Here is a 21,535-nt window from a genome sequence, read left to right as displayed (position 1 = left end):
ATTCTCGCCCCTGACCAATACCCCTAGCTCTGCCACTGCAATAGCCTAGACCTACATAACCTCTACCAAATGAGAACAGCTGAGCCTGTACTTTGAATTGTAGCACCTCACATTTGAATATCCTGGATAAAGTGCAATATGTATTTTTTGTCCTGTAATCAGTAAGACGGGATGGGGCAGTGTGTGGTGATAGGCTTTGAATAATTTCAATATGGAATAGACCTTGCTTCAACCAAAACTTCCAAAGGAACAATGAAATTGCTTTATGTGAACCCAGTAGGAGTAACCCAGTAAAAGAATAATGGCAATTGTATATATGTGTGGACAAGGGAAATCTTCAGTATTTACACTCCAAAAGAACAAATTTACCAAAAAAATAAATGAAATATAAAAGTTTTGTACAGATTTAATATATTTGCTCAGTCAACTTGATAAAATATTGAGTATGTTTTGTTAGCAAGCATTGTCAAGTATCTGTAACTGATTAATCCTCACACAGATTAATTTTAATATTTAGCTTATGATTGCTTTTCTACCCATACACATACACATCAAACACTTGCATAACTAGAGCATGGATGGATAGTAGGTGTGCATGCAGATAATATTAAATGTTTTTCTCTCTTAAATTCACTCTCATAATTCTGGTTTAGCTAGGAGACCAGACGTGGCCCATCTCCAGGGACCATCCCTGGATTTCTTGTGCCCTTCCCCAACTAAAAGTGTCCCAGATTAAATGAACATCTGTCCTGTGAAAATCCCAGAATCAGTTGTAATAGCCTGAATAATTTCATTCTTTACAAATTTTACCAAAAGGGGATGTGAAGTTAATAAAACACCTATGACTGTATTGTGCAAATATATCGAGATACAGCCCAACACTGTAGCCGATAACTGGATGAAAATTTTTTAAAGGAAAAATAAACAAATTGTGCTTCTATGATATCACACCCATTTGCTTCCAATCAACACTTGGTATATAAGCAACACTTGGTACATAACCAAGTGCCACTTGGCATTTTATTATCTTAGGATGGGCATGAAATTATTTGTGCAGACCAGGGTTTTGTACCTTTTCATATCATGTAATACCATACTTTCTTAATAATGAATTGCTTCTTATTTTTCAATTATTATGATTACATCTCTTCCATTTACACAGCCCAAAATAATTCCACACTAATCTGAAAGACAACTACCAGTCATATTTGTGCTACAGTATTCTGAGTCAATCAAAACCATCACCTTATAAAAAAAAATATAGAAAATAATGCTAAGTCATCATTTTATGTTGAGTACTCAAAAGCAGCTGTTTCAGCTGTTTAAGTTTCAGGATTACAAATATCACATTATCCTATCTCACACTATAAGCCACATTCATTCCTTATAGTAGTATCAGCTTTATAAAAACTGCTGTAATAACTGTTAAATAGTTTAAAATGGTTAATATATTTAAAAAAAGTAGTTTCTGCTTAGTAACAACATATATCCATCTGTACTCACATTGGTCATGTGACATTCAGCTTCTTCCCTATTGGTTCACAGAATATGACACATATTTGCTTGCCATGAATTGATAAACTATCTGATTAAATAACGCCCGAATACCATATTGTCAGAGATTTTACAAAATTACAAAATTGTGAACGTAGGAAGATATCTGTAAATTATCAAAAAGAGGATGGAATATTTTAATTACCTAGCCTGGTGTTGAACTGAGGAAGTTAACATATGAAAGACTTCAACCAAAGAGTTATAATGACAATAGAGCAGGAAGATGGATAACATATATAGGCCTACTCAATGTGGATAATATAAACAATATATATTATATATAATATATATATATATATATTCTCACTGCTCATTTTATTGCTATGCTAGTTCATAGACTCAGGTAATGAGTAAATAATAATATGACAAAGTTCAATCTTAAAAGAAAACATATACACCTCTCGAACTAGTATGCTCCATTTGTTCCAGTGATCTGTATATTAAGTTTGTACATTTCTCTATTGTAAGTGTTACAGCATACCACATATATTGATGCAACATTCTACTCAGTGATTCATCTTTTTATATTGGTATATTTGTTCAAGCAATATATCTATATGACATAGACTAATGATGATGGTTACATTTGTGTCTCCTTTATTACTTCCTCAATGAGCTAAAACAAAGTCCAATGGACTAGATATAAATGTGGAAAATTATGAGAAATATTTAACCAGATTGTTAATATGAATTTATCATAAAACTTATAACCCATCCAAAAATAGTTCTTTTACTTTCATCAAGAACAAAAGGAATCTGAACTTATTTCAACAACTAAACACTTGTCTTATATAAATTTGTAACATATTGCACAACCAGGTTTTTTTTTGTAAAATTTCTTTTTTATGAAACTATAGTTATTGGTTTGATGTATGGAAAATATGTGGATCCCTATGTTAAAGTTTCATGTATTCATGGTATGTTAAACATTTAGCAAACAATAACATGAGGGATTCAAATTGGTACTGTGAGCACATGAACATTTTTGCTTTTATCAAAATAAAATGGTTCACCAAATTATGAAAATACTCATACTATGTATCCCTGTTGTGACAGCACACATTTATGTTACCAAAGTATAACTACCTACAAAATGGACATTATTTCCATCAGCATGGATATACATAGTTTAGAATATAATCAATTTTTTGGGCTAGCTTTATGTCATAACATAATAACACAAGGACCCTTGAGAAGTGGATCCATCTTGATCAAATCTATCGCATACAGTTTGGCCAAGTCCCCTGACAGTATAACACACACTGTAGTGTTTGTACCTGTTCCCTTCCACTGCACCTCCCCGCTACCCCTCTACCCACCCTTCCATGTCCTCACCCTTCCCTTTCCTCTCTCAAGAAATGAAATCATATTAAAATTATTCACATCTTGAATAACAGTTTTTGAGGATTGTGCAATTTGGTTGAATATCAGTTACTGAAGATCCATGTTGTTTACAAGTCATTAGTCATTAAAAAATTAAATTATTAATTATAGCTGTCTAAAAACTACCTATAAATCATTCCCTGTATATGGTGAATTTGAAGATAATGTCTTTCTTTAATAAATCTTTTTTTTATACGTTAATCTGATCTGCCATCGGTCAAAAATAAATAATTGAATGTTTCTGTTGTGAACGTCTATTGGTAATCGCACAAAGCAATGTAAGTAAACATTATGATGAAAAAATAATGTGTTTTTGTATAAACTGAAATCATGCTACAAATATCTGTGCTAATGTGTGCTTTCTTATATACATTTCAATCCTGTGCACATTGCAATGTAAAATATCCTGTGGAATCCTGAATACATCCAACTATTTAAATAAGCTAAGTATGATTCATTTTCTGTATATATACACCATCAGAAAGTGGGAAAATTTGATTTGCCTTCAAACTAATAAAGTTGTACGTTTTACCACCTTTATTTTTGGTGTGAAATCGATACATTCAAGCAATGCTTTTTTGATCACTCACAAACATTTCAATATGAAAAAAAATAATCTTAGACCATGTTTATAGTCACCATCTGTGGTCTCAACTATTAATTTTTATTCTGTGTTAGAATGACATACCCACACCTACACTGGAGTCCTTATTTCTCCTCTGGTCCCTCCATAAAGATTTAGTTCCTACCTATATCAGTTGGGAAATTTAGAATTCCCCCTCCCTCCCCCCCTACACCACCCCCACCTTTGAAATACTGTGCACGAAAATGACGAGAAAAAAGCTGTGGACAGTATGTTAGTATGATCATAGTCTTGATGTGCTTGGTATGGTTGTTAACATTTCCTGTTAATTCTGCACCAGCAACAGCAAAATGCTATTTTTGTACCTTTGCCTCTTTGCCTTACTACACTGACTGCACTTATTAACAATTCACATCATAAACACTCACATTAATTCATAATAGGTGAACATTTTTGAACAACATTTAGTCTTAAATTTTTTTACAAAAACCTTTACAATTTTTACCATTGATAACAACATCACCTTTTAATCCTGTCCATTTATATATGTTTACATATATTTTTTTTTATATATTTATATATATATCCAAATGATTTTGGGTTGGTTAGCATCATGTTTGATCTCTAGAGTAAAGTAAAATATGTCACCAAAAACAGAACTAGTATCGTTGGATACAGGTGACAAATGCCTACAGTTGAATTACAACCTTCCTTACCGGTTTCGAACCTCTGGACATACAATCAGCGTCCATAGCGTAGTGGTTAGGTTGTCCGCATATAGGCTGGTGGAGGCTGGAAGCTTTTTCACTGTTCTTGGTTTTCCAACTCATTGCGAATTCAGTTAAAGATATATATATATACATATATATATATATGTATATATATTAACCTTTCCTAAACATCCAGGTGAATTAAACATCACTGACATATCAATTTGGAGTTTTTTTACCTTCCAGTGTTGACCAGTTATCTATTTTTGGGGTACAAATATAAACAATACTTCATAATTCTTTGGACACACTGTCCATGGCCTGATCATCGACTTACAACTTCTTTGCACTCAGCACGTTACTGCGTCACCTGATATATTGTTCTCCTCGGAAAAGGCCACGTCGGGATTTTCTTGAAAGTTTTCATCTATCGAAGGAGAAGGAGAGCCGTCTTCTTTCTCTGCAGGCTGCTTGTTACTCTCAACTTTGTATTCGTTAATGACAGTTTCACTGGTTTTCTTCATCAAAGCAACCTAATTGGTAACAAACAAAGCAGATCGATATTAAGAACGGCAAACTAGACTTTTGCGGAAAAAAGGAAAAACAAGGGTGTATGGGAACCTTTTAAGTGCCGAAAAATAAATGAAAACTTCTCTAAGTATAAAGTATACTTATACTGATCAATCAATGTATACATTGCTGGTTGTATCATTTATCACATAGATTCAGACCACTCGTTTATTTTCTCCTGGTCATCTTGACATAAACTATCAACACATGAACAGTTTAACAGCTTTAGTAATTTGACACTAATCAGGGAAAGTTAGGGTTACCATCTTTTTGTAGTTATAAAGTGGGACACCATATACTTAGGGATTAAGGTCCCCCCCCCTCCTCTCACTCCCCTCTCCTTTGAAGAATATTTTGGATTTTAAGTAAGCAAATCATAACATATTAACAGTTTTGTACACAAGTTTAATGCAGAGTAAAATTTTCATTTTTACCAGACTTTTGGTGGTTAATTAGGCCTAGTATGGTCTAACTATTAAATTGATCTACCTAGACCACATTTCACAGCTTTTCCCACAAAGTTTGTGGGGCTATGAGCCGCCATCAAGAAACATTACGTAGTGCTTCCCAAAGGGTTGAATAAAGTGATTCGCTGTACTAAATGTGTATTGCGTATCGTCAAACTGAACATTTTTAATATTACTAAGACCTTACGAAAAATGTGCAAATTTGGTTTTCCTGCAGGGACACAGGACATTGGTACATATGGTAATATTAGTAATAGTGGTCAACGGCCATATTTCTACATTTATTTTCTAAACGATTGATGGTTCTTAAACGCATCCATAATAGCAACATAGACTGACAATTTTCATTTCGTTTGATGTTTACACAAAAATAAACATGTTTGAACATCTTTTTCAAACATACCTCTATTCCCATGCAGTATACACATAGATATAGATATATATGCTGATGCAAAATTGGATGGAAAGTTTGAATTGATTTCATGATAGAAGCTGAACCAGGGGCGTATCCAGGGGGGGCGCAACAGGCGCGCGCCCCCCCCTATTGGCCGTCACCAAAAAAAAAAAAGTTTAGCAAAAAAAAAAAAAAAAAATTGATGACGACCTTTATGTGAGATGTCGGTGATCGCTCAACCCCCCCCCCCCCCCTCCCGTATGCTTTATTTTTTGTTTGCCAAAAAAAGGTTCTGGCGAAGTTCGGCGGCATAATAGTTTTAGAAACATAGATGGTAATTGTGTTTGTATTATCACTATAAACACTAAATGACATGCCAGCCATACTAAATTGTGCATTTTGTGTCCATATTTACTGGAAATGTTGCTTATTATTAAGGTCGAAAAATGGATCACATATGGCCATGGGCGGCGATCCTGGGTGGAGGGGGGATATATCCCCCCATGAAAATGGGTGGAGGGGATGTAATGCACCATACCCCCCCCACCAAATGCCAGGGATAAGAATATTTTCATGCCTACATTTATGCATCTTCGTTTATGTACGGCTCTTTTTTAGCTTCATTTCTCGCCTACCATAAACGCAGTGCGATCTTTTCAAATAAAGCGTCTTTATAAAGCAAATATTGTTGACTGTAGGCTTCATTGGCCCTATAACAACAAAATGTATTATTGCGCCCACGGTATTGATATAGTACATATATGCACCCTCATAGTATTCATATAGGCCCTATAGTAGGCCTACACACGTACATGTTCCCTCGAACAGCTGAGAATCTCATGTAACCAGGGTAATGCTTAATACACGTTTCACCTGGATGCCCTAGCAATCGGTACCTAGGAATGTAACTGTAATTGTGTATTGCATGTGTATAGGCCTATAATAGCCTGCATGAGGCCATTTTCTTCATCGAATAATATAACAGAGCTCTCGAACATTCTAACGTTGCGCCTGAAACAAGATTGACAGGGGCAATTTTCCCAAAATAACACCCGAAATTAAAAAAAAAAGTATTTTGGATCCTGATTATGAGATATTTCGGACATGACATCCCTATTTTAAAGTTGGGTATATGCCGCTTGGAAACCTCGGGAAGTGCCGTTTCCGGCCATCTAGAGGGTTTGTTAATCCCAAAATTTTCGTGTACGCTTCGCGCCAACCCATGGTGGCGCTACGCTTAGATAGTCAACAAGGTCATATCCCCCCCCCCCACTCGGAAGTACGGATTGCCGCCCATGCATATAACACCATTTTGCATTTCAGCTCTTCTTTGAAAGCAAAAATTGTACACCCCCTCCCCTTAGACCCATCCCCCAGGACGGCGATCATTCATGCCTGGCGCCCCCCCTATTGGAAAATCCTGGATACGCCCCTGGCTGAATGGTTTTTGCAAATTATTAGCTATTTGCACTCAATAAAAGCAGCACTTTGTAACAGTGAACACTGCAGTATAGGTATAGGTCGCTTAAAAGACATTGATAAAGTATGGTAGGTTTACTAAAAGAAAACAATACAATGTTAAGCTACTGAGAAACTGACATAACAGGAAGCATTTCACACAGCTCTTTGATAGCAATTATTCAAAAGATTTGTCCTGCAAATATGTGAAGTGTAATTCTCAAAATACTTTGAGAACGACTAAAATAACTTTGTTGCTGTAAAAAATAAAAATAAAATTGTAAATGGAAGAAAGATGAGACTTGACTTAGAACTGAGGCCCTTTGAATCCATCTGTAGCAACAGTAAAGCTTTTTCACTAAAGTATACTTAACTGGTCAACTATGCTCAACCTGAAATAGGAAGAAACTTTATAGAATTTCATTTTAAAGAAAAGAGCATGGGGTGCACATTGCCATTAGTGATTGGTGTGTAGCTGGTTCACTCCTGTTATTGGAACCAGTCTGTCTTTGTTTACATTGTGCAAATTAAAGTTGGCTCAGAAACGCAAAAAATATCCAAAATGAGATCCTCAAGTGATACCCAACCTTCTTTTCATCCTGTGGCATAGCCAGAGGGGGGCCAGGGGGGCAATGCCCCCCCAAATTTGCTTTGTGCTACAGTCTTGCCCCCCCCCAAATAAAATCCAGTGATGTATTCAAAATACTTCTTTTTTACATTTTTTCGAGTTCTAATCACAACTTTTCATACCTCAGGGCTCATGTTCATACTTCATATAAGGTCAGAACTTGGTAATCAGAGATATTACACATATTGGGCCTTCATCATACCCACATACGGAGACTGTTGATCAATATCGTCCTACAGAACAAGCGCCAATAATTTGGCTGGTTGTATAACCATTACAAACTAGCGCTAGCAACCCATGTGCAGTTTCAGGGACCAATGATGCCACTCATATATTTCTTGGTAATTCCTACCATCAACCATCACGGGGTTGCCCCCCTTAAGAAAAATCTTGCCCCCCTAAAAATAGAATGCTGGCTACGCCACTGTTTTCATCTGACCCCTTATATAGAACAAGTTACCGACCTGTTCACAAATGAATGTGCCACCGTTTCTAATAACACAGATCAAGCTGGCATATTACCTTGCAAATGTAGCAAATAACATTTGGCTACTTGAAAAAGACACTGTAGAAAATGCAATCATGTAACATCAACAAATATATATAATGCTGGGAAGCTTTTGAATGAAAATATGAATGTAATGAACATGATGTATCGGTAGCCTAATGAATTGAATCTAGAGATGAACGCATGCAGTCTACATTTACTACTGTGCTCCCTTAAACATCATGGTAAACAGCTATGTGAGTTGCCAAAAGCAGACATTCCTTTGATATGCAAATGTCAAAAAAGTTTAAAGCGAAAGGTTCAGCAACTGGAAAACCTGGGAAATTGTCACAAATTGATTGATTTTTTGTGATTACTTAAATGTAAATGGGATTTGCTGCCCGTTTCACCAACATAGAAACCATGATCACTAATATTACGGTGGAAAATGTCAATAACATTGTATGAATCATAATTAAGACTGGGAGGCATGATAGGAAATTTAAGTTTAGGAATGGTAATTCTTTCCCCAACAGTATTATGTTTACAGATTTGGCAACAGGCCTTCTGACAACCGACATTACCCTTTGTGTTTTCATAGTGTCAATTGGAATATTATATAAATATATATATATATATGATTAGTAAGTTTGGATTCTGATTGCTAATGGGCAATACGAAGAGAAGAAAGGAAATGTAATACCGCCCTCAATTTCTCCACCCTAAATACCTCTTCTGCCATATTAAGCTTAGTGGCATCTTCTATCAGTTGCTCTACACTCAACCTACCTACCACCCTCACCTCCCCCCATCCCTCAACCCCCCCCCTTCATCCCCCATCCCATGAGGAACCCCACTCTCACTCAATATGATATATCACACACTTTTTTGTTAAAGTATAAACATTTCCAGCAATCAAACATCCTATACACACACACACATACTCATACAACAAATCTTCAGTCAAACAAACCAGACTTTCAAACAACTTTAAAACATACCTAGGGTAAACTCTCAACCTTTGTCAACTATCCACTATGAACTATGTCGGAATGATATCACACACCAAGGAACGTCACTCAACGAAAGAGAAAATGTAAAACCACAAATAAAATGAACACCAACTGAAATAGAATGGAGTAGTACATGATAAAATATAACTACTCCTGGGTAACTTCCCAAACCAGTAATACAAGATGGCTTCCAACTACAAGGCCTTCCAACATTCTCTCCAATTCTCTGCTTCCTCCAGATTCTCTGTACTCCTTTTAACCTATAGATGCATTTCATTAAAGCTTCATATTTTTTTCTCATACCTCAGACGACAACATGGAACCTTTTCGTTTGTCGTGAGGGCATTTAGCAATTCTATTCTTTGCATGTTGTGGAATGGGGAAAACACTGATCATTTGCAAAGTTCAAATACAAACAATATATTAGGCTTGTGTGAGCGAGAGCAGAGAGGTGAGAGAGGCAACAAGCTAGACAAGAAGCAAAAACAAAAAAAACACAGTGAGACTAGAAATGATTCAAGTTTTAAGGAAAAAAAACTCACAAAATGACAAGCAGCAGCTATAAGGGACACTTTAAGCATTAACAACTTAAGGTGTGAGACCGTTTAGATGGATTTTGTAGAAGAATACGGTTTCATTGTGAACATTCCCACATCTTCCAAATCTGGAGTCTCGGGAGCCGGAACCAGAGGGTACTCCCGTATGGGCTGGTGGGCTGACCTCTTGTTCAACAATGCCTGGATATTTTTAAGAGAGAGGAGGGTGCCAGGTTAATAGAAAAGGTTGTAGAGAATCCAAACAAGGTCAATGCACAAGACAGATCTGACAGATTACCATAGCAACCAACCTTACCATAGCAACCAACCCGAAACGTGACCGAGTGAGTAAACCAACACAGCAGAACAGAAAAAGAAATTGCAAGTATTCACTGGATTACTGTAGACAGAATATCGGTGTTAATATTTTAATTGTCTGGTAATACAGTTCTCTTACAATGTTGTCATGTTCACTTAGCCTTACAACACACCACACTGATTAATTCTCCCAATGAGACTCCTTACCCAGTATTAACACAATTCTCTTCAAGTGGTATGGTGTCATTATTCATTTAACATACACACACACACACACATCACAATGAACAATTCTCCCAATGAAATAAAAAAAACATTTATATTCAAATTCAAGAAGGTATCTTGCAACAGCTGTATGAGCAACATCATTAACAACTGAACCAGTAAGCTACAGAATGCTTCTCCGATAGCATTTTCATGAAACCTGGACATTATATGGTTCTAGATTATTAAAAGCTGAAATAGTGAAGTTGTTTTGACAAGCTTATGGTACTGTTTTGTGATCGCAGTACAAAGCAATGTTGACTTTCAGAATGGATTTTTATATTTAATGTCAATATATGAATGTAGCTGGCAACCGAATCGTGTAAAAACATATGATATCACCACAAATATGTGAGCTGCACAGCCTGGTCTGTTCTTCTTTATCATATGCTAGAGATTCAGTAAAACTGGTTTTTAGCTTGAAGCCATCAGGCTAAGGAAATATGGTGTACAGCTTCAACCTTTTTTTGCTAAAATATCCAAGTTTTTCCAAATGGTTTTTGCATATTGTAATGATGAAGATCATGGCATGAGAAGATTCCTGCTTTCACAAAGGGAGTCAGGAGGTATCTGTTGTTGACACTATGACAACATAAATTAGGACATTTTAAAAGCATGATTCAAACCAGACTTTCTTAAGCTTTTGAGAAGAGAGATATTATTCAGTTATTCAGATGATAGTTGTATATAAGTCTCCTCTAAGATTATGTATTGAACAGCTTCTAAGTTAAGATGAATTCACTGTTGAAAAATGAATTGCAAGTAAAGTACGAGGTGGAGGAGGGGTTAAGGGGAGGAGGAGGGGAGGAGAGGAAGAGGAGGGGAGGAGAAGAGGAGGGAGAGGGGAGGATGGGTGAGGGGAGGATGGGTGAGGATTGGGGGTAGGAGGTGGAGGAGGGGTGAGGGGAGGGGGGAAGGGGGAAGGGGAGGGGAGGGGAGGAGAGGAGAGGGAGAGGAGGGATGGAGGAGGGTTGAACGGGAAAAGTAAGAGATGTACAAAAAGATGATTGAAGGCATGAATGAACCAGCTACTTTTGTTTAGTCCAGGTGCCTTCATGAAATCCACAGACGTGAGGTTTTTGGATGTTTCTGCAAGTAAGAAGGAACTTTTTATTCCTGAAATTAATTATTAGAGGAACCATGTCACAATTATACCAGGAGGTTGAATTGTTTCATACTTCCTTTGAAATCAGTAAATTTTTTACCTTGATCTGTAACCATGTGAGCCTACTTCTCGTCTCTGGGTCCATCCCATAGACTACAGCGTTAACGAACCCTTGAAGAGGCGATGAAGCGGCATGAAGCAAGCTGAGTGCAAAGACAGGGTCCCCAGATTTACTGAAAGCATTCTGCATCCTGCATAACAAATAGATAAACATTATTCTCACACAAGCATTATCGTAAAATCTGTTCAGAATTAACAGTTTCTTTTAACATCAGGTTGGGCTATCACCTAACCTGTGACGTAGCTAGGCCGATGTGGTCACTGGGGCCTGGTGACAAAACCCGAAAGAATTACCTCCTATAAGCTGAAGTTGGCCTCTATCGGCTGAAGTAGGCCGGCGAAGCAGCTAATATTGATACTAAACATGCAGTCACTAAACCAAATGAGGCCCATGAATCATTTTGAACGCCCATTGTTTCATGGAACTATATATCCAGATAGGCCCCTCCTTAATCTGGCATTTAGAGAACAAAAATATCATTAATTTGAGTATTGACAAATAATACAAGACTTAAATTATTTTCTTCCTTATTTGCCCATGCAGAAAGTGTGTTGAACAAAGTCTCTGGGGCAATTTTTACTCTCTCGTGGCTTGCGGCATTTTACTTTCCTTGTTCATCTCAAAATATCTTTACCTGTTTATCAACGGGAAAATGGACAAGAGCAGAAAGATGAGAGGATAGGCCTTCAACGGTCTGATATATTCCTTTAGGATCTGTCTCTGCCTCTCATTATCCGGGTTGTACGAGCCGACCCATCTGCCATCTTGGCGGTTCACTTTGTAGATGATCATTAGGTACAGCACGAAAAGAACTCCGATAGTTATGAATAATGGAATGTACCAGCTGCACGAATGAATGAACAAAATAGAAACATTCAATCAATGTAACACCTATCATAGATAAATGAACAAAAAAGTTACATTTTAAAACATTCACTCACATGAGTTGTACGATGATCCATACCACTACCGAGTATCTCTCGTTGTACGGGATGTTGCAGTTTCTTACAGAGTAGTCTAAAAACAAGCAACCGGGCCAATCAGAAGTTTGGTTTAAGAAGAAGAATCTTAGCTGTTGCACGTCATAGAAGCTTTGAAATGCAAAGCAACTTTCTACAGCTTACGCAGTAATTATGCAGTTATTTAGACATTCCCAAATAAAACATGTCAAACGTTTGTTGAGTACTAAAGTATGTACTTATACTCACTTTGTACTCATTTTCTGGAATTTGTACTCATACTCAGGGGTTTGTACTCATACTCAGGGGTTTGTACTCATACCCAGGAGTTTGTACTCATACTCAGGAGCTTGTACTCATACCCAGGGGTTTGTACTCATACTCAGTGGTTTGTACTCAGGGTTTATGCTAAACTACACAGTCCAGTAAATTTTCTGACGGAGAGCCTCAGATGTTGGAAGTGTTATTTTCTTAAAAATCAACAAGGTGAAGTTCACCGAAGCATGTTGGAAGCCGTGTCCATAATGGTCGATATTAAACCAAACAATTTGTTTTAAATTGAGCATCATCGTTATGCAGGTACATTCACAATGTCAAAAAAACAAAACAAGAAAAACTTTAAGATGACATTACTAATTTAAAAAACAGAAATATTAACGAATCCACTGCAGACCAAGCATTAGACTTACATTACAAATCTCCAAACATCACTGCCTTCCTGGATCCAGCTGAAAATTAAACACAAAATGAGAAACGAACATTAAGTCCAAATTTTGAAAATACCAACAATATGTCACACTCGATTTATCAGTTCCGTCTTAAACTTATTTTGACATGAAGAACTGGTAAAGAGAAATATCCTACTTCCTTTGGTAATACACAAAACCAATGTTATGAAACTTTTATCTTCAGATAAACATCAAAATGATCATAAAAAATTCTCCTTACCATTAAAGATATGAAAGTGATTTGGCGATTTAAATCTCCTAGTTCCATTTTGAAGTGGTTCAAAGAATTTAATATCTAAGTTTTAAGTCCCCTATCAAGTATACATTTGTAAAAACTAATTATAAAAATATATTAAATGATCACAAGATATTACTCAAGCATTCCCTGAAAGTTGAAGAACTAGCATAGTGGCTAATTTTTGGTTTTTTCTTTTGCTCACTTTGACATAGACAAGAAGTTGTTCTCCTACGAGATTCACATCTGTTCCTTTGTGCCGTCCCAACCTTCCCCTTCTTTATTTCTTTTAACCTTCTTTCTAATTTCCTACTCTGTCTGCCTGTTTCACATCTGCTTAATAAGATGAATATTTGTCAGACTATGCAACCTCTTTAAATGTTAAGAGACTGTGTAGCCTGCAGGTAAGAGGATGTTAGACATGTATGTCTCCAAGCCTGTGGTCTGATCACACAAAACCACGACAGTGCAGTCGTTGACAACGACAACAGGGTAATTACAGACTGTCTAAGTAGGTCAATAAATACAGAGAGTCACTAGATCTGAAAGGACATTGCCAGAAACCGACAGAAATTGTAGCCGTTCAACTAGAATCTGCATTTATTGTTCCAAAGAGACTAACAGCATCGTTACTGCCGAGGGGGTATCCAATTACAACACCAGAGCTCTTGATGACATATTACATTGTTTTAAACAGTCAAACTGTTCTGATGTGAAGTAATTTATCATGGTGAGTATTCCAAGCCTTAATATGGCATTCCAGCTTTTGAAGTCTTAAACACTAAAATGAGGCATAGCAATTCAAGACGAACATTTATTTCATACAGTATTAATTTTGATGATAATGATTACCATTACTATCGTCACCATAACCACCATCATCATCACCTTCACCACCACCATCATCACAACCACCACCACCATCATCATCACCAGCATCATCATAGCCATCTTCATCACCACCATTACTGGCACCACTCACTACCACCACTACCACCACCACCACCATCATCATCATCATCATCATCATCATCATCATCATCATCATCATCATCATCATCATCATCATCATCATCATCATCATCATCATCATCATCATCATCATCATCATCATCATCATCATCATCATCATCATCATCATCATCATCATCATCATCATCATCATCATCATCATCATCATCACCATCACTTAAGGGAAAGTCCCCAATTGTTTTCACTCAAAAATCTACACTTCTCTTCAAGCTATGATTACACTTCAAATTTTGAAATTAGATCTACTCACCACCACGCTCCAGCAGGGCCGTAATTATCACCAATAAATGGAAGACAAGCCATAAAGAGAGAGAAACCCCAGGCGATGACGCTGTAAATCCTGCAAAACAGACAAATATTGTCCAAATTCTGAAATACTTAAATTGCCTATGCTCTTAATTACCTACGATCCAAACTCCATATGTACTTAACTGAATCTATACTTAAGACTGACCAGAACCTCCACTTGGATAGTAAGAACCATGGAAGCGCTTATTAGAATAAACTTCACTGAAACATTTTTCATATGTAATGTTATAATCCCTACAGTAAGGAAAATTGTGACTCCATTAAAAGCTATTTGCACAAAATAACAGACAACTCTTACAAATAAGTAGTAACCACATACAAGCCCATATGAATGATCATTTCACAGACAAAATTTTTTTTTTGATGATTTCAAACAAATACTTATAATAAATATGCACAAGAGAAAGCTCTACACACCAGCTTCTATCGTATCAATGAATGTATGCAAACTTCCTTTTTAATGGAAGTTCCTTTATTTTTTTAATTTTTATTATTATTGTCATCTTTAATGAGGATAGTCCTGCTCAGTGCAGAAGCACTGCTTTCCAGAGGAGCCCTCTGCACTTTAAACTTCATTTAAAGTGCCAGGCAATTTTTGCCAAGTAGAGTACGAATCCCATGGGACAGGCATTATGGAAACATGACCCTACTAAACATAATAGATCGTATCCATTCCACCTGACGTCATCACAATACAGCCACAGTTTCCCTTTACGTCACAAACATCAGCTCACCTGTGCAAGGGCGGTTTCAAAAGAACCAAACAACAATAAGGAACTGTCATATTGAGGAACTGAATATGAAAATTGTTGAATCATCTTGCATGGTTAGCTAACTGTGAACAACAGCTACAGTACTTACACTTCATACTTCTCTGTCTCCTTCATATAGACTGCATTCATGAATAGATTTATTGTGATAATTAAAACCCAGAGAAGAACGGCCCAATCTGCAAAACAGAAAAACAGATCGATGAAAGACAATGTTATGAAACAGAAAGACTATTTGATGAGGAATATATTGAGTAAATATAGTTACTCTTATTTCCTTCACCAGACATTATTTTAACAAGACTCTCAAATCCACAACCTTTGTGTCTTGCAGACTTTCAACAAGCGGTTCGTTCCTATCATTTAATGCTTACTTACAGAGCAACGTTGTTTTACAATAAAAGTCAAGATATCACAATACTGAAGAAAGATGGGGATGAAAAAAAGATTAAGAACATTTTAACAAATTAACAACTGAAAATATTCTTCCAAGGGATGGTAACAGGAGAGATTGAGCCCAAGTGTCCTATAAACTTCCAATAGGGTTACCGTCACTCATCGCAACAAAAATATATTGTTCCCCGGGTAAACAACGTTGTCCTGTCTTTTTGTCTTTCTGTAATTCCAAAATATGAGGGTTTTTTAAGGGGGGGTGGGCGAGGGGGGTGGCGGTATACTCATCCTCATAAAAATTACACTACACATAATAAAATGTGACTGTTCAAAAGCAAGACATAACTGTTTTTCAACACAAATATGATTGATGGCCGCATTTTGGCCTCACAAAGTTGGTAGGAAAAGCTATGTGGAAAGTGTTACAAGCTGTACGAGATGAAAAAATATAATTACCACTGAAAGTAAGCCAAAATGCTTCAAAGGAGCAAACAGGGCTTTCTGGTTTAACAGCAGCCTGTTGATAAAACAAAGATATTTGCTTTGAACAAAATGAAGGCAGAGAGTGGTCCATTGTTGAGAATAACAAGAATTATGAAAACCATAATAATGAATTGCAGAATTTAGTACTAAAACCATTCCATGGCCTTTAGACTTGATCAAGCATAGGAGTCCAATTACATAGCCTATTTTTCTTTTAAATAGTGTGAATCAAGTATTTCTCCTTTCAGTTCTTGTTTTATTTTTTGCATCGACTCAGGGATCCTTCTTACCATGAGATGTCCTATGCTACTGAAGAAGGCTGCAATAGTCAAGTAAAGAATCAGTCTCTGGACAAAGACTTTATATTTAGCAAAGATCCAGATGATCAGCATCATAAATACACTGTAGAAGAAGAAGACAAAAACATGAAAACAAAAAAACTTATTTCAGTTCACCTGTAATTGATAAAAAGTTGAAACTTTTAAAATAAACATTTTAAGAAATAAGGTAAGGCTTTCTAGAGTGAGATTTTGAACCATGTATTGAGTGACCTCAGTACAACTGGTGAAATCACATACGCAATCATTTGTATTCCGCAGTTTAGACAAATTTGTAACAAGCAAAAAAAATAGTAACATGTTGATTTTTAAATCATCGTAGTTAGATCCTAAAATACTTACCAGCCAACTAAGGAGAAAGATGCCATGCTCTTCTTCACAGCTACCACTGCAGTCTATAAAGGGGCAAAAATAAAAACAAAACAAGTTTAAAACTGTATGCTAACTATGCAATGCACACCTCTCAAACTGTAGATGTTGGGAGGAGAAAATAGGCACCAAGTCGGATGTGGGTAAGAGAGGGCGCAGTATTATAATGTTACCGATTTTATGATCAAGTATATTGGACAGTGCATGAGTAGTGAGCATACTGCTGACAGCACAGGAAATAGATATTTTTCATCAATATTTTGGGACAAGTCTGCGTAAAAGTTATCTGCAATGCTTCCTTAATCTGTTTCCTCGATATGGGTGACCTTTCTATTCCCTCAATCAGTCTGAAATGTTGATTCGTTCAAGACGCAGTTTAATTAGTGCGACCATAAAAAAAAAGCGACCCCCTTTGCGTATACTGCTTCAGCTTAACTACTTGATGCCTGTAGTATTACAAATTTCAAAAGAAGTGCTTTTGTTTAATGACACAGTTAAATGTGCTGCTCACAGAGGGCTAATTACAGGCCTAGCTATTCTTGAAATTGTATTCTGAAGCAGTCAGCAAAATTGACTAGTGTACAGTCAGTTTCAAGTGTTAACTTAACAATAAGTTTATTGGCACTCAGCCTATCATATGGCTATGAGTAAATCATAGTAACTAGTCACTTTGTCACATATATACATTAAGTAATGTTTATTGTTATTGACAGGATGAAATAGACAACTGGATGAGCTCATCCCAGTAAACTGTATCAGTTTAGAGCTTCAGTAAGTTCTGTTCTGATTTTCAGGAACAAAATAACCAAAGTTAGTCCTTGTTTGATCTTTTTAATTCTCCATTTTACATGCCGTTGCCCTAGTTTCCTTCAGGGTATATGTGGAATCTGAACTCCGGCTGCAAGTTATTGATTTATTAGACAATTTTCAACTCATTCTTAGAGTGTAATTTTAGATATTATGTACTCATCTTGTTTGCCTCAAAGCTCTAAATTAATGAAAGCACTCGAACTTGCATTGCAAAATAAAGGATACATAAGGAAAGAGATTTTGAGCAGATGTAATCCTTCAGTATAGGGAGGGGCATTGCACACATAGGGGTGATTGTCAGATGATGATGGTGACCCAGGAGGACAAAAAAACATTTGAACTTTCATTGCTTGGGTGGGAGAAAACAACTACAATCAAGATATTCACATATTTTTAGGCACATAAACACCTTTTGGACACGTTTTCAAAAAATATGCAAACTCTTTGCATCTCCTTACAGATATTGACCAAAGTTTGTTTATAAATATTTTTGAGGGTCATTTCAGATGTACACATATGTAGGACATCAAATATATGTTTAAATATACAGAAAATGCTCCTTTCACAGGAATGAATGTATCTGTGCCAAATTTCCAACTTCACTGAAAAATAGATAATTGATTCAAAGGAAAGAAGCCAAGAATTATTACAAAATATACAGGGCAAGTCACATAGTAAATGATCAAAGTACTTAAGTATAAGGTTACTAATATAGTGAAGGATATCTTACACATTTTCCTTGTTCTTCAAATAAGGTACACTGCATGGTGTTGTTCTCATCTTCCATATTCACAAGGAGTATTCCAATCCTTAAAAGATTTGATCAGGACTAACCTAACTCAGGCCTGAAGAAAACCTCAGTCTGCCTACTAGTTGATTTAAGACCGTCCTGTCTACCAAACTTCGCGGCGATTTCCTGCAATTAGGCTGAATGAAACTCAGACACACTGCTAGGCTATATACTATTACAGTACTAACTACAAATTATGTTAGGAATGTTGTGTCTGAGTTAGGCCTATGGTAGGCTGTTGTTCAGTTAGTCGTTAGTCCCAAGGATACACTGTTTACAGTCGACTTGTGTGCGATTCCAAAGCTGATAACTTGCTGATAGTAGTAGTCACCACTTTAATTCAATTAATTTTCGTAGTTATTATTATCTTTCTCTCCCGAATTCTTCGGAACACCGAATGAGACGTTAGGCAAAGCGATTAAGTCAACCGCCTAAATTACTACTACCTGTACTTCTAGTACTAGCCTTCTAGATAAACGTGTTTGATGTGTTGAACTGCAAAAAAAGACTGTTACACCGACAAACAAACTGTTATACTCGACAGCCAAACAATACGCGACACTTCCGCTTTCTATTTTTAGAAATGAAATCACCATATCATACCCGAAACAGGGAAGAAGCCAGTTTTCCCCACTGTTTTAGAAATGATCACAGAATGAGAACACAGGTCACTTTTTTATCAGTAATACAATAATTACTACTTCCGTTCAGTCCTTGCCTTTTTCTTTCCATATTTTTCCATCAGCGTCTATGGAAAATGCGACAATTCCACTGCAAGTCTTCAATGAACTGTTTACATAAGCAGAATAAAATGTGACTCTTTGCGACTGGTTAAGGATTTAGGGACAATAAAATAAGATTTGTATTTAATTTTGTCACTAATCATAGAACAGTGAGAATAATTTGTTTCTAATTTGATCGAAAGACTTGTTTGTGCGAAGAAGTTCTCGATCAACATATGTATTTGAAAGGTTAGCCCCCCCCCCCCCCCCACTTTGACGAGTGAAAGATATCTGATTGATTATAAGATCAACTTCATAATGTCAAGGTCCCACGCGAAAATGTGGAGGCAAACGTCCCATTTCTGAGCGAACACATTCAAATTTTGACACAAAATGACTCAATTTCGTAATAAAACGTGAACATTTCGCAATGAAAATGTCAAAATTTGTAAGTAGATCCGTCAAAGATTCGAGATGAGTTGTCAAAACGGTTTTAGATCAAAATGTCCGAAATTTTAAGTTAAAACGTATAAACACTGTGATAAACGATTTATTTTCTACTTAGCATCACAATCAACTTTGCAATTGATGACAATTGCAGGCTGTACTAGACAGCAAGCTTTGACCGACAACAGTCGATACAGCCTGAAGAAACAGAGAGGCCCCAAAACCAACGACCCATTCTACTTTGGTATTGCAATGTGGCCAGCTAATTAACGCTAATCACCACTGCTTTCAAAATTCATGGTTAATGGTAGCTGCAAGTTTTGACGAAACTGTGTCCCTAGGGACTCATATGCACTGTAAATTATTAACAAACATTTAGAATGGTTATATTGGACATTGTCTCAGGTATAGGTGGCCGTAAAATGCTTTGGAATTTGAACATGGGACGTGACCATAATTTTGACATTCTAGTAGGCCTATATATTGGGATCATACCTACCATGCAACAAATGAGCTTCAGTGGGATTTGTTTTCAACCTAGAAATAAAACCCGTTCTGTCCCCTCCCAACCACTCGAACGATCCCCTCCACCACCAACCCGGCCTTCCCACGCACTCATATATACACAGAACAATCATCCATTATGTCTTTTTAGTTTAGCGACCTCTATTTTACTACTTTGCGTAAGAGCCATTGTATATGGCTCTGCTTTGAGTGAATGGCAGCAATTTCCTCATGCTGTTTTATAGTTCCTTTTTATTGCTCTTATTATACATGTCATACATATGATGCTTGCTCGATTGCATTATGTGGGGACAGTAATTAGTGCGTGTTCCAATTACTACCGGTAAACGTCAGTGCAAAGATGATGTCACTCCCCCCCCCCTCCTCAAACAAAAAGGAGACGAAAAATGCTAAATAGCTGTTGTACCTTCCAACAAGTTGCTGTGATTAGAACTGTGATGTAACCAAAGAACTAATAAGGGCCATATCTATGGATGTAACATATTCCGCATTACGAGAGAGGCAAACACAGCATCATAGTGGTTCTAAATCACATATCCAATAAACGTAGGCCTACTACGTCCTCCACACCGCACCCACCCTTTATTCATCGATAGAAACTTCTGTTTGGCATAATGTGATGAATGCAGAGAAATTCAGATGCAACTCATTTTAATTTGGGCTTAATATTTTTGCAATATCATTATGCTCTATCTTATTAGGTGTACAAATCTACAGCCTTCTTCAGGTATCTACATATGGTCAAGAAGAACACTTGTAGTCGTTCTGTGCAGAGAAAAGATTTTTATAAATAAAATTAAAACGCTCATGATCAACGAGCAAACAAATAAAGAAGTTCTTGGTAATTGAACTATGGAGAGATTTGCAGTTATTACTGTAATAAAAACCAAACTTTAGTTCCTTTAATTAGTAGTTCAAAGTGCAACGTGAGTCACAAACTATTCGTTATCCAATTTGTGTTTACGCCACACCCTCTGAATGACAACATTTGTATTGGAACATATCGAATATTTGTGTCACACTCTACAAACATT

The 21,535-nt window shown here is 36.6% G+C and overlaps 1 protein-coding gene across 2 annotated transcripts; it reads right to left on the bottom strand.

Moving 5' to 3' along the window:
* Positions 1–390: 390 nt before the first annotated feature.
* Positions 391–19,341, bottom strand: LOC139974830 (cyclic AMP receptor-like protein A). 2 transcript variants are annotated; one of them, XM_071982290.1, is made up of 11 exons: positions 18,748–19,341; positions 17,181–17,233; positions 16,791–16,902; positions 16,474–16,534; positions 15,716–15,803; positions 14,796–14,885; positions 13,240–13,278; positions 12,226–12,435; positions 11,571–11,721; positions 9,790–9,984; positions 4,629–4,763 (listed from the first exon to the last, which is right to left on the bottom strand). In XM_071982290.1, the coding sequence occupies exons 1-10, from the start codon at positions 18,802–18,804 to the stop codon at positions 9,853–9,855; spliced, it is 993 nt and encodes a 330-aa protein (XP_071838391.1). In that variant the 5' UTR covers positions 18,805–19,341; the 3' UTR covers positions 4,629–4,763; positions 9,790–9,852. The 2 variants fall into 2 exon arrangements, with proteins under 2 accessions (XP_071838390.1, XP_071838391.1); XM_071982289.1 differs by lacking the exon at positions 9,790–9,984 and having other exon boundaries at positions 391–4,763.
* Positions 19,342–21,535: the final 2,194 nt, after the last annotated feature.

The sequence above is a fragment of the Apostichopus japonicus genome, chromosome 10 (assembly GCF_037975245.1).
Source record: "Apostichopus japonicus isolate 1M-3 chromosome 10, ASM3797524v1, whole genome shotgun sequence".
Lineage (NCBI taxonomy): Eukaryota > Metazoa > Echinodermata > Holothuroidea > Aspidochirotida > Stichopodidae > Apostichopus > Apostichopus japonicus.
The sequence above is the reverse complement of the archived record's forward strand: the minus strand, read 5'-3'. Positions and strand labels throughout refer to the sequence as shown.

What these genes read in the sequence shown, in the direction of transcription:
- LOC139974830 (XM_071982289.1), bottom strand. Translation starts at nt 18,804, where the DNA reads ATGGAAGATGAGAACAACACCATGCAGTGTACCTTATTTGAAGAACAA. An exon ending in TCTTTCTCCTTAGTTGGCTG is followed by an intron (nt 16,903 to 17,180) that starts GTAAGTATTTTA and finishes CTTCTTCTACAG; the next exon opens with TGTATTTATGATGCTGATCA. An exon ending in GAGACAGAGAAGTATGAAGT is followed by an intron (nt 14,886 to 15,715) that starts GTAAGTACTGTA and finishes TCTGTTTTGCAG; the next exon opens with GATTTACAGCGTCATCGCCT.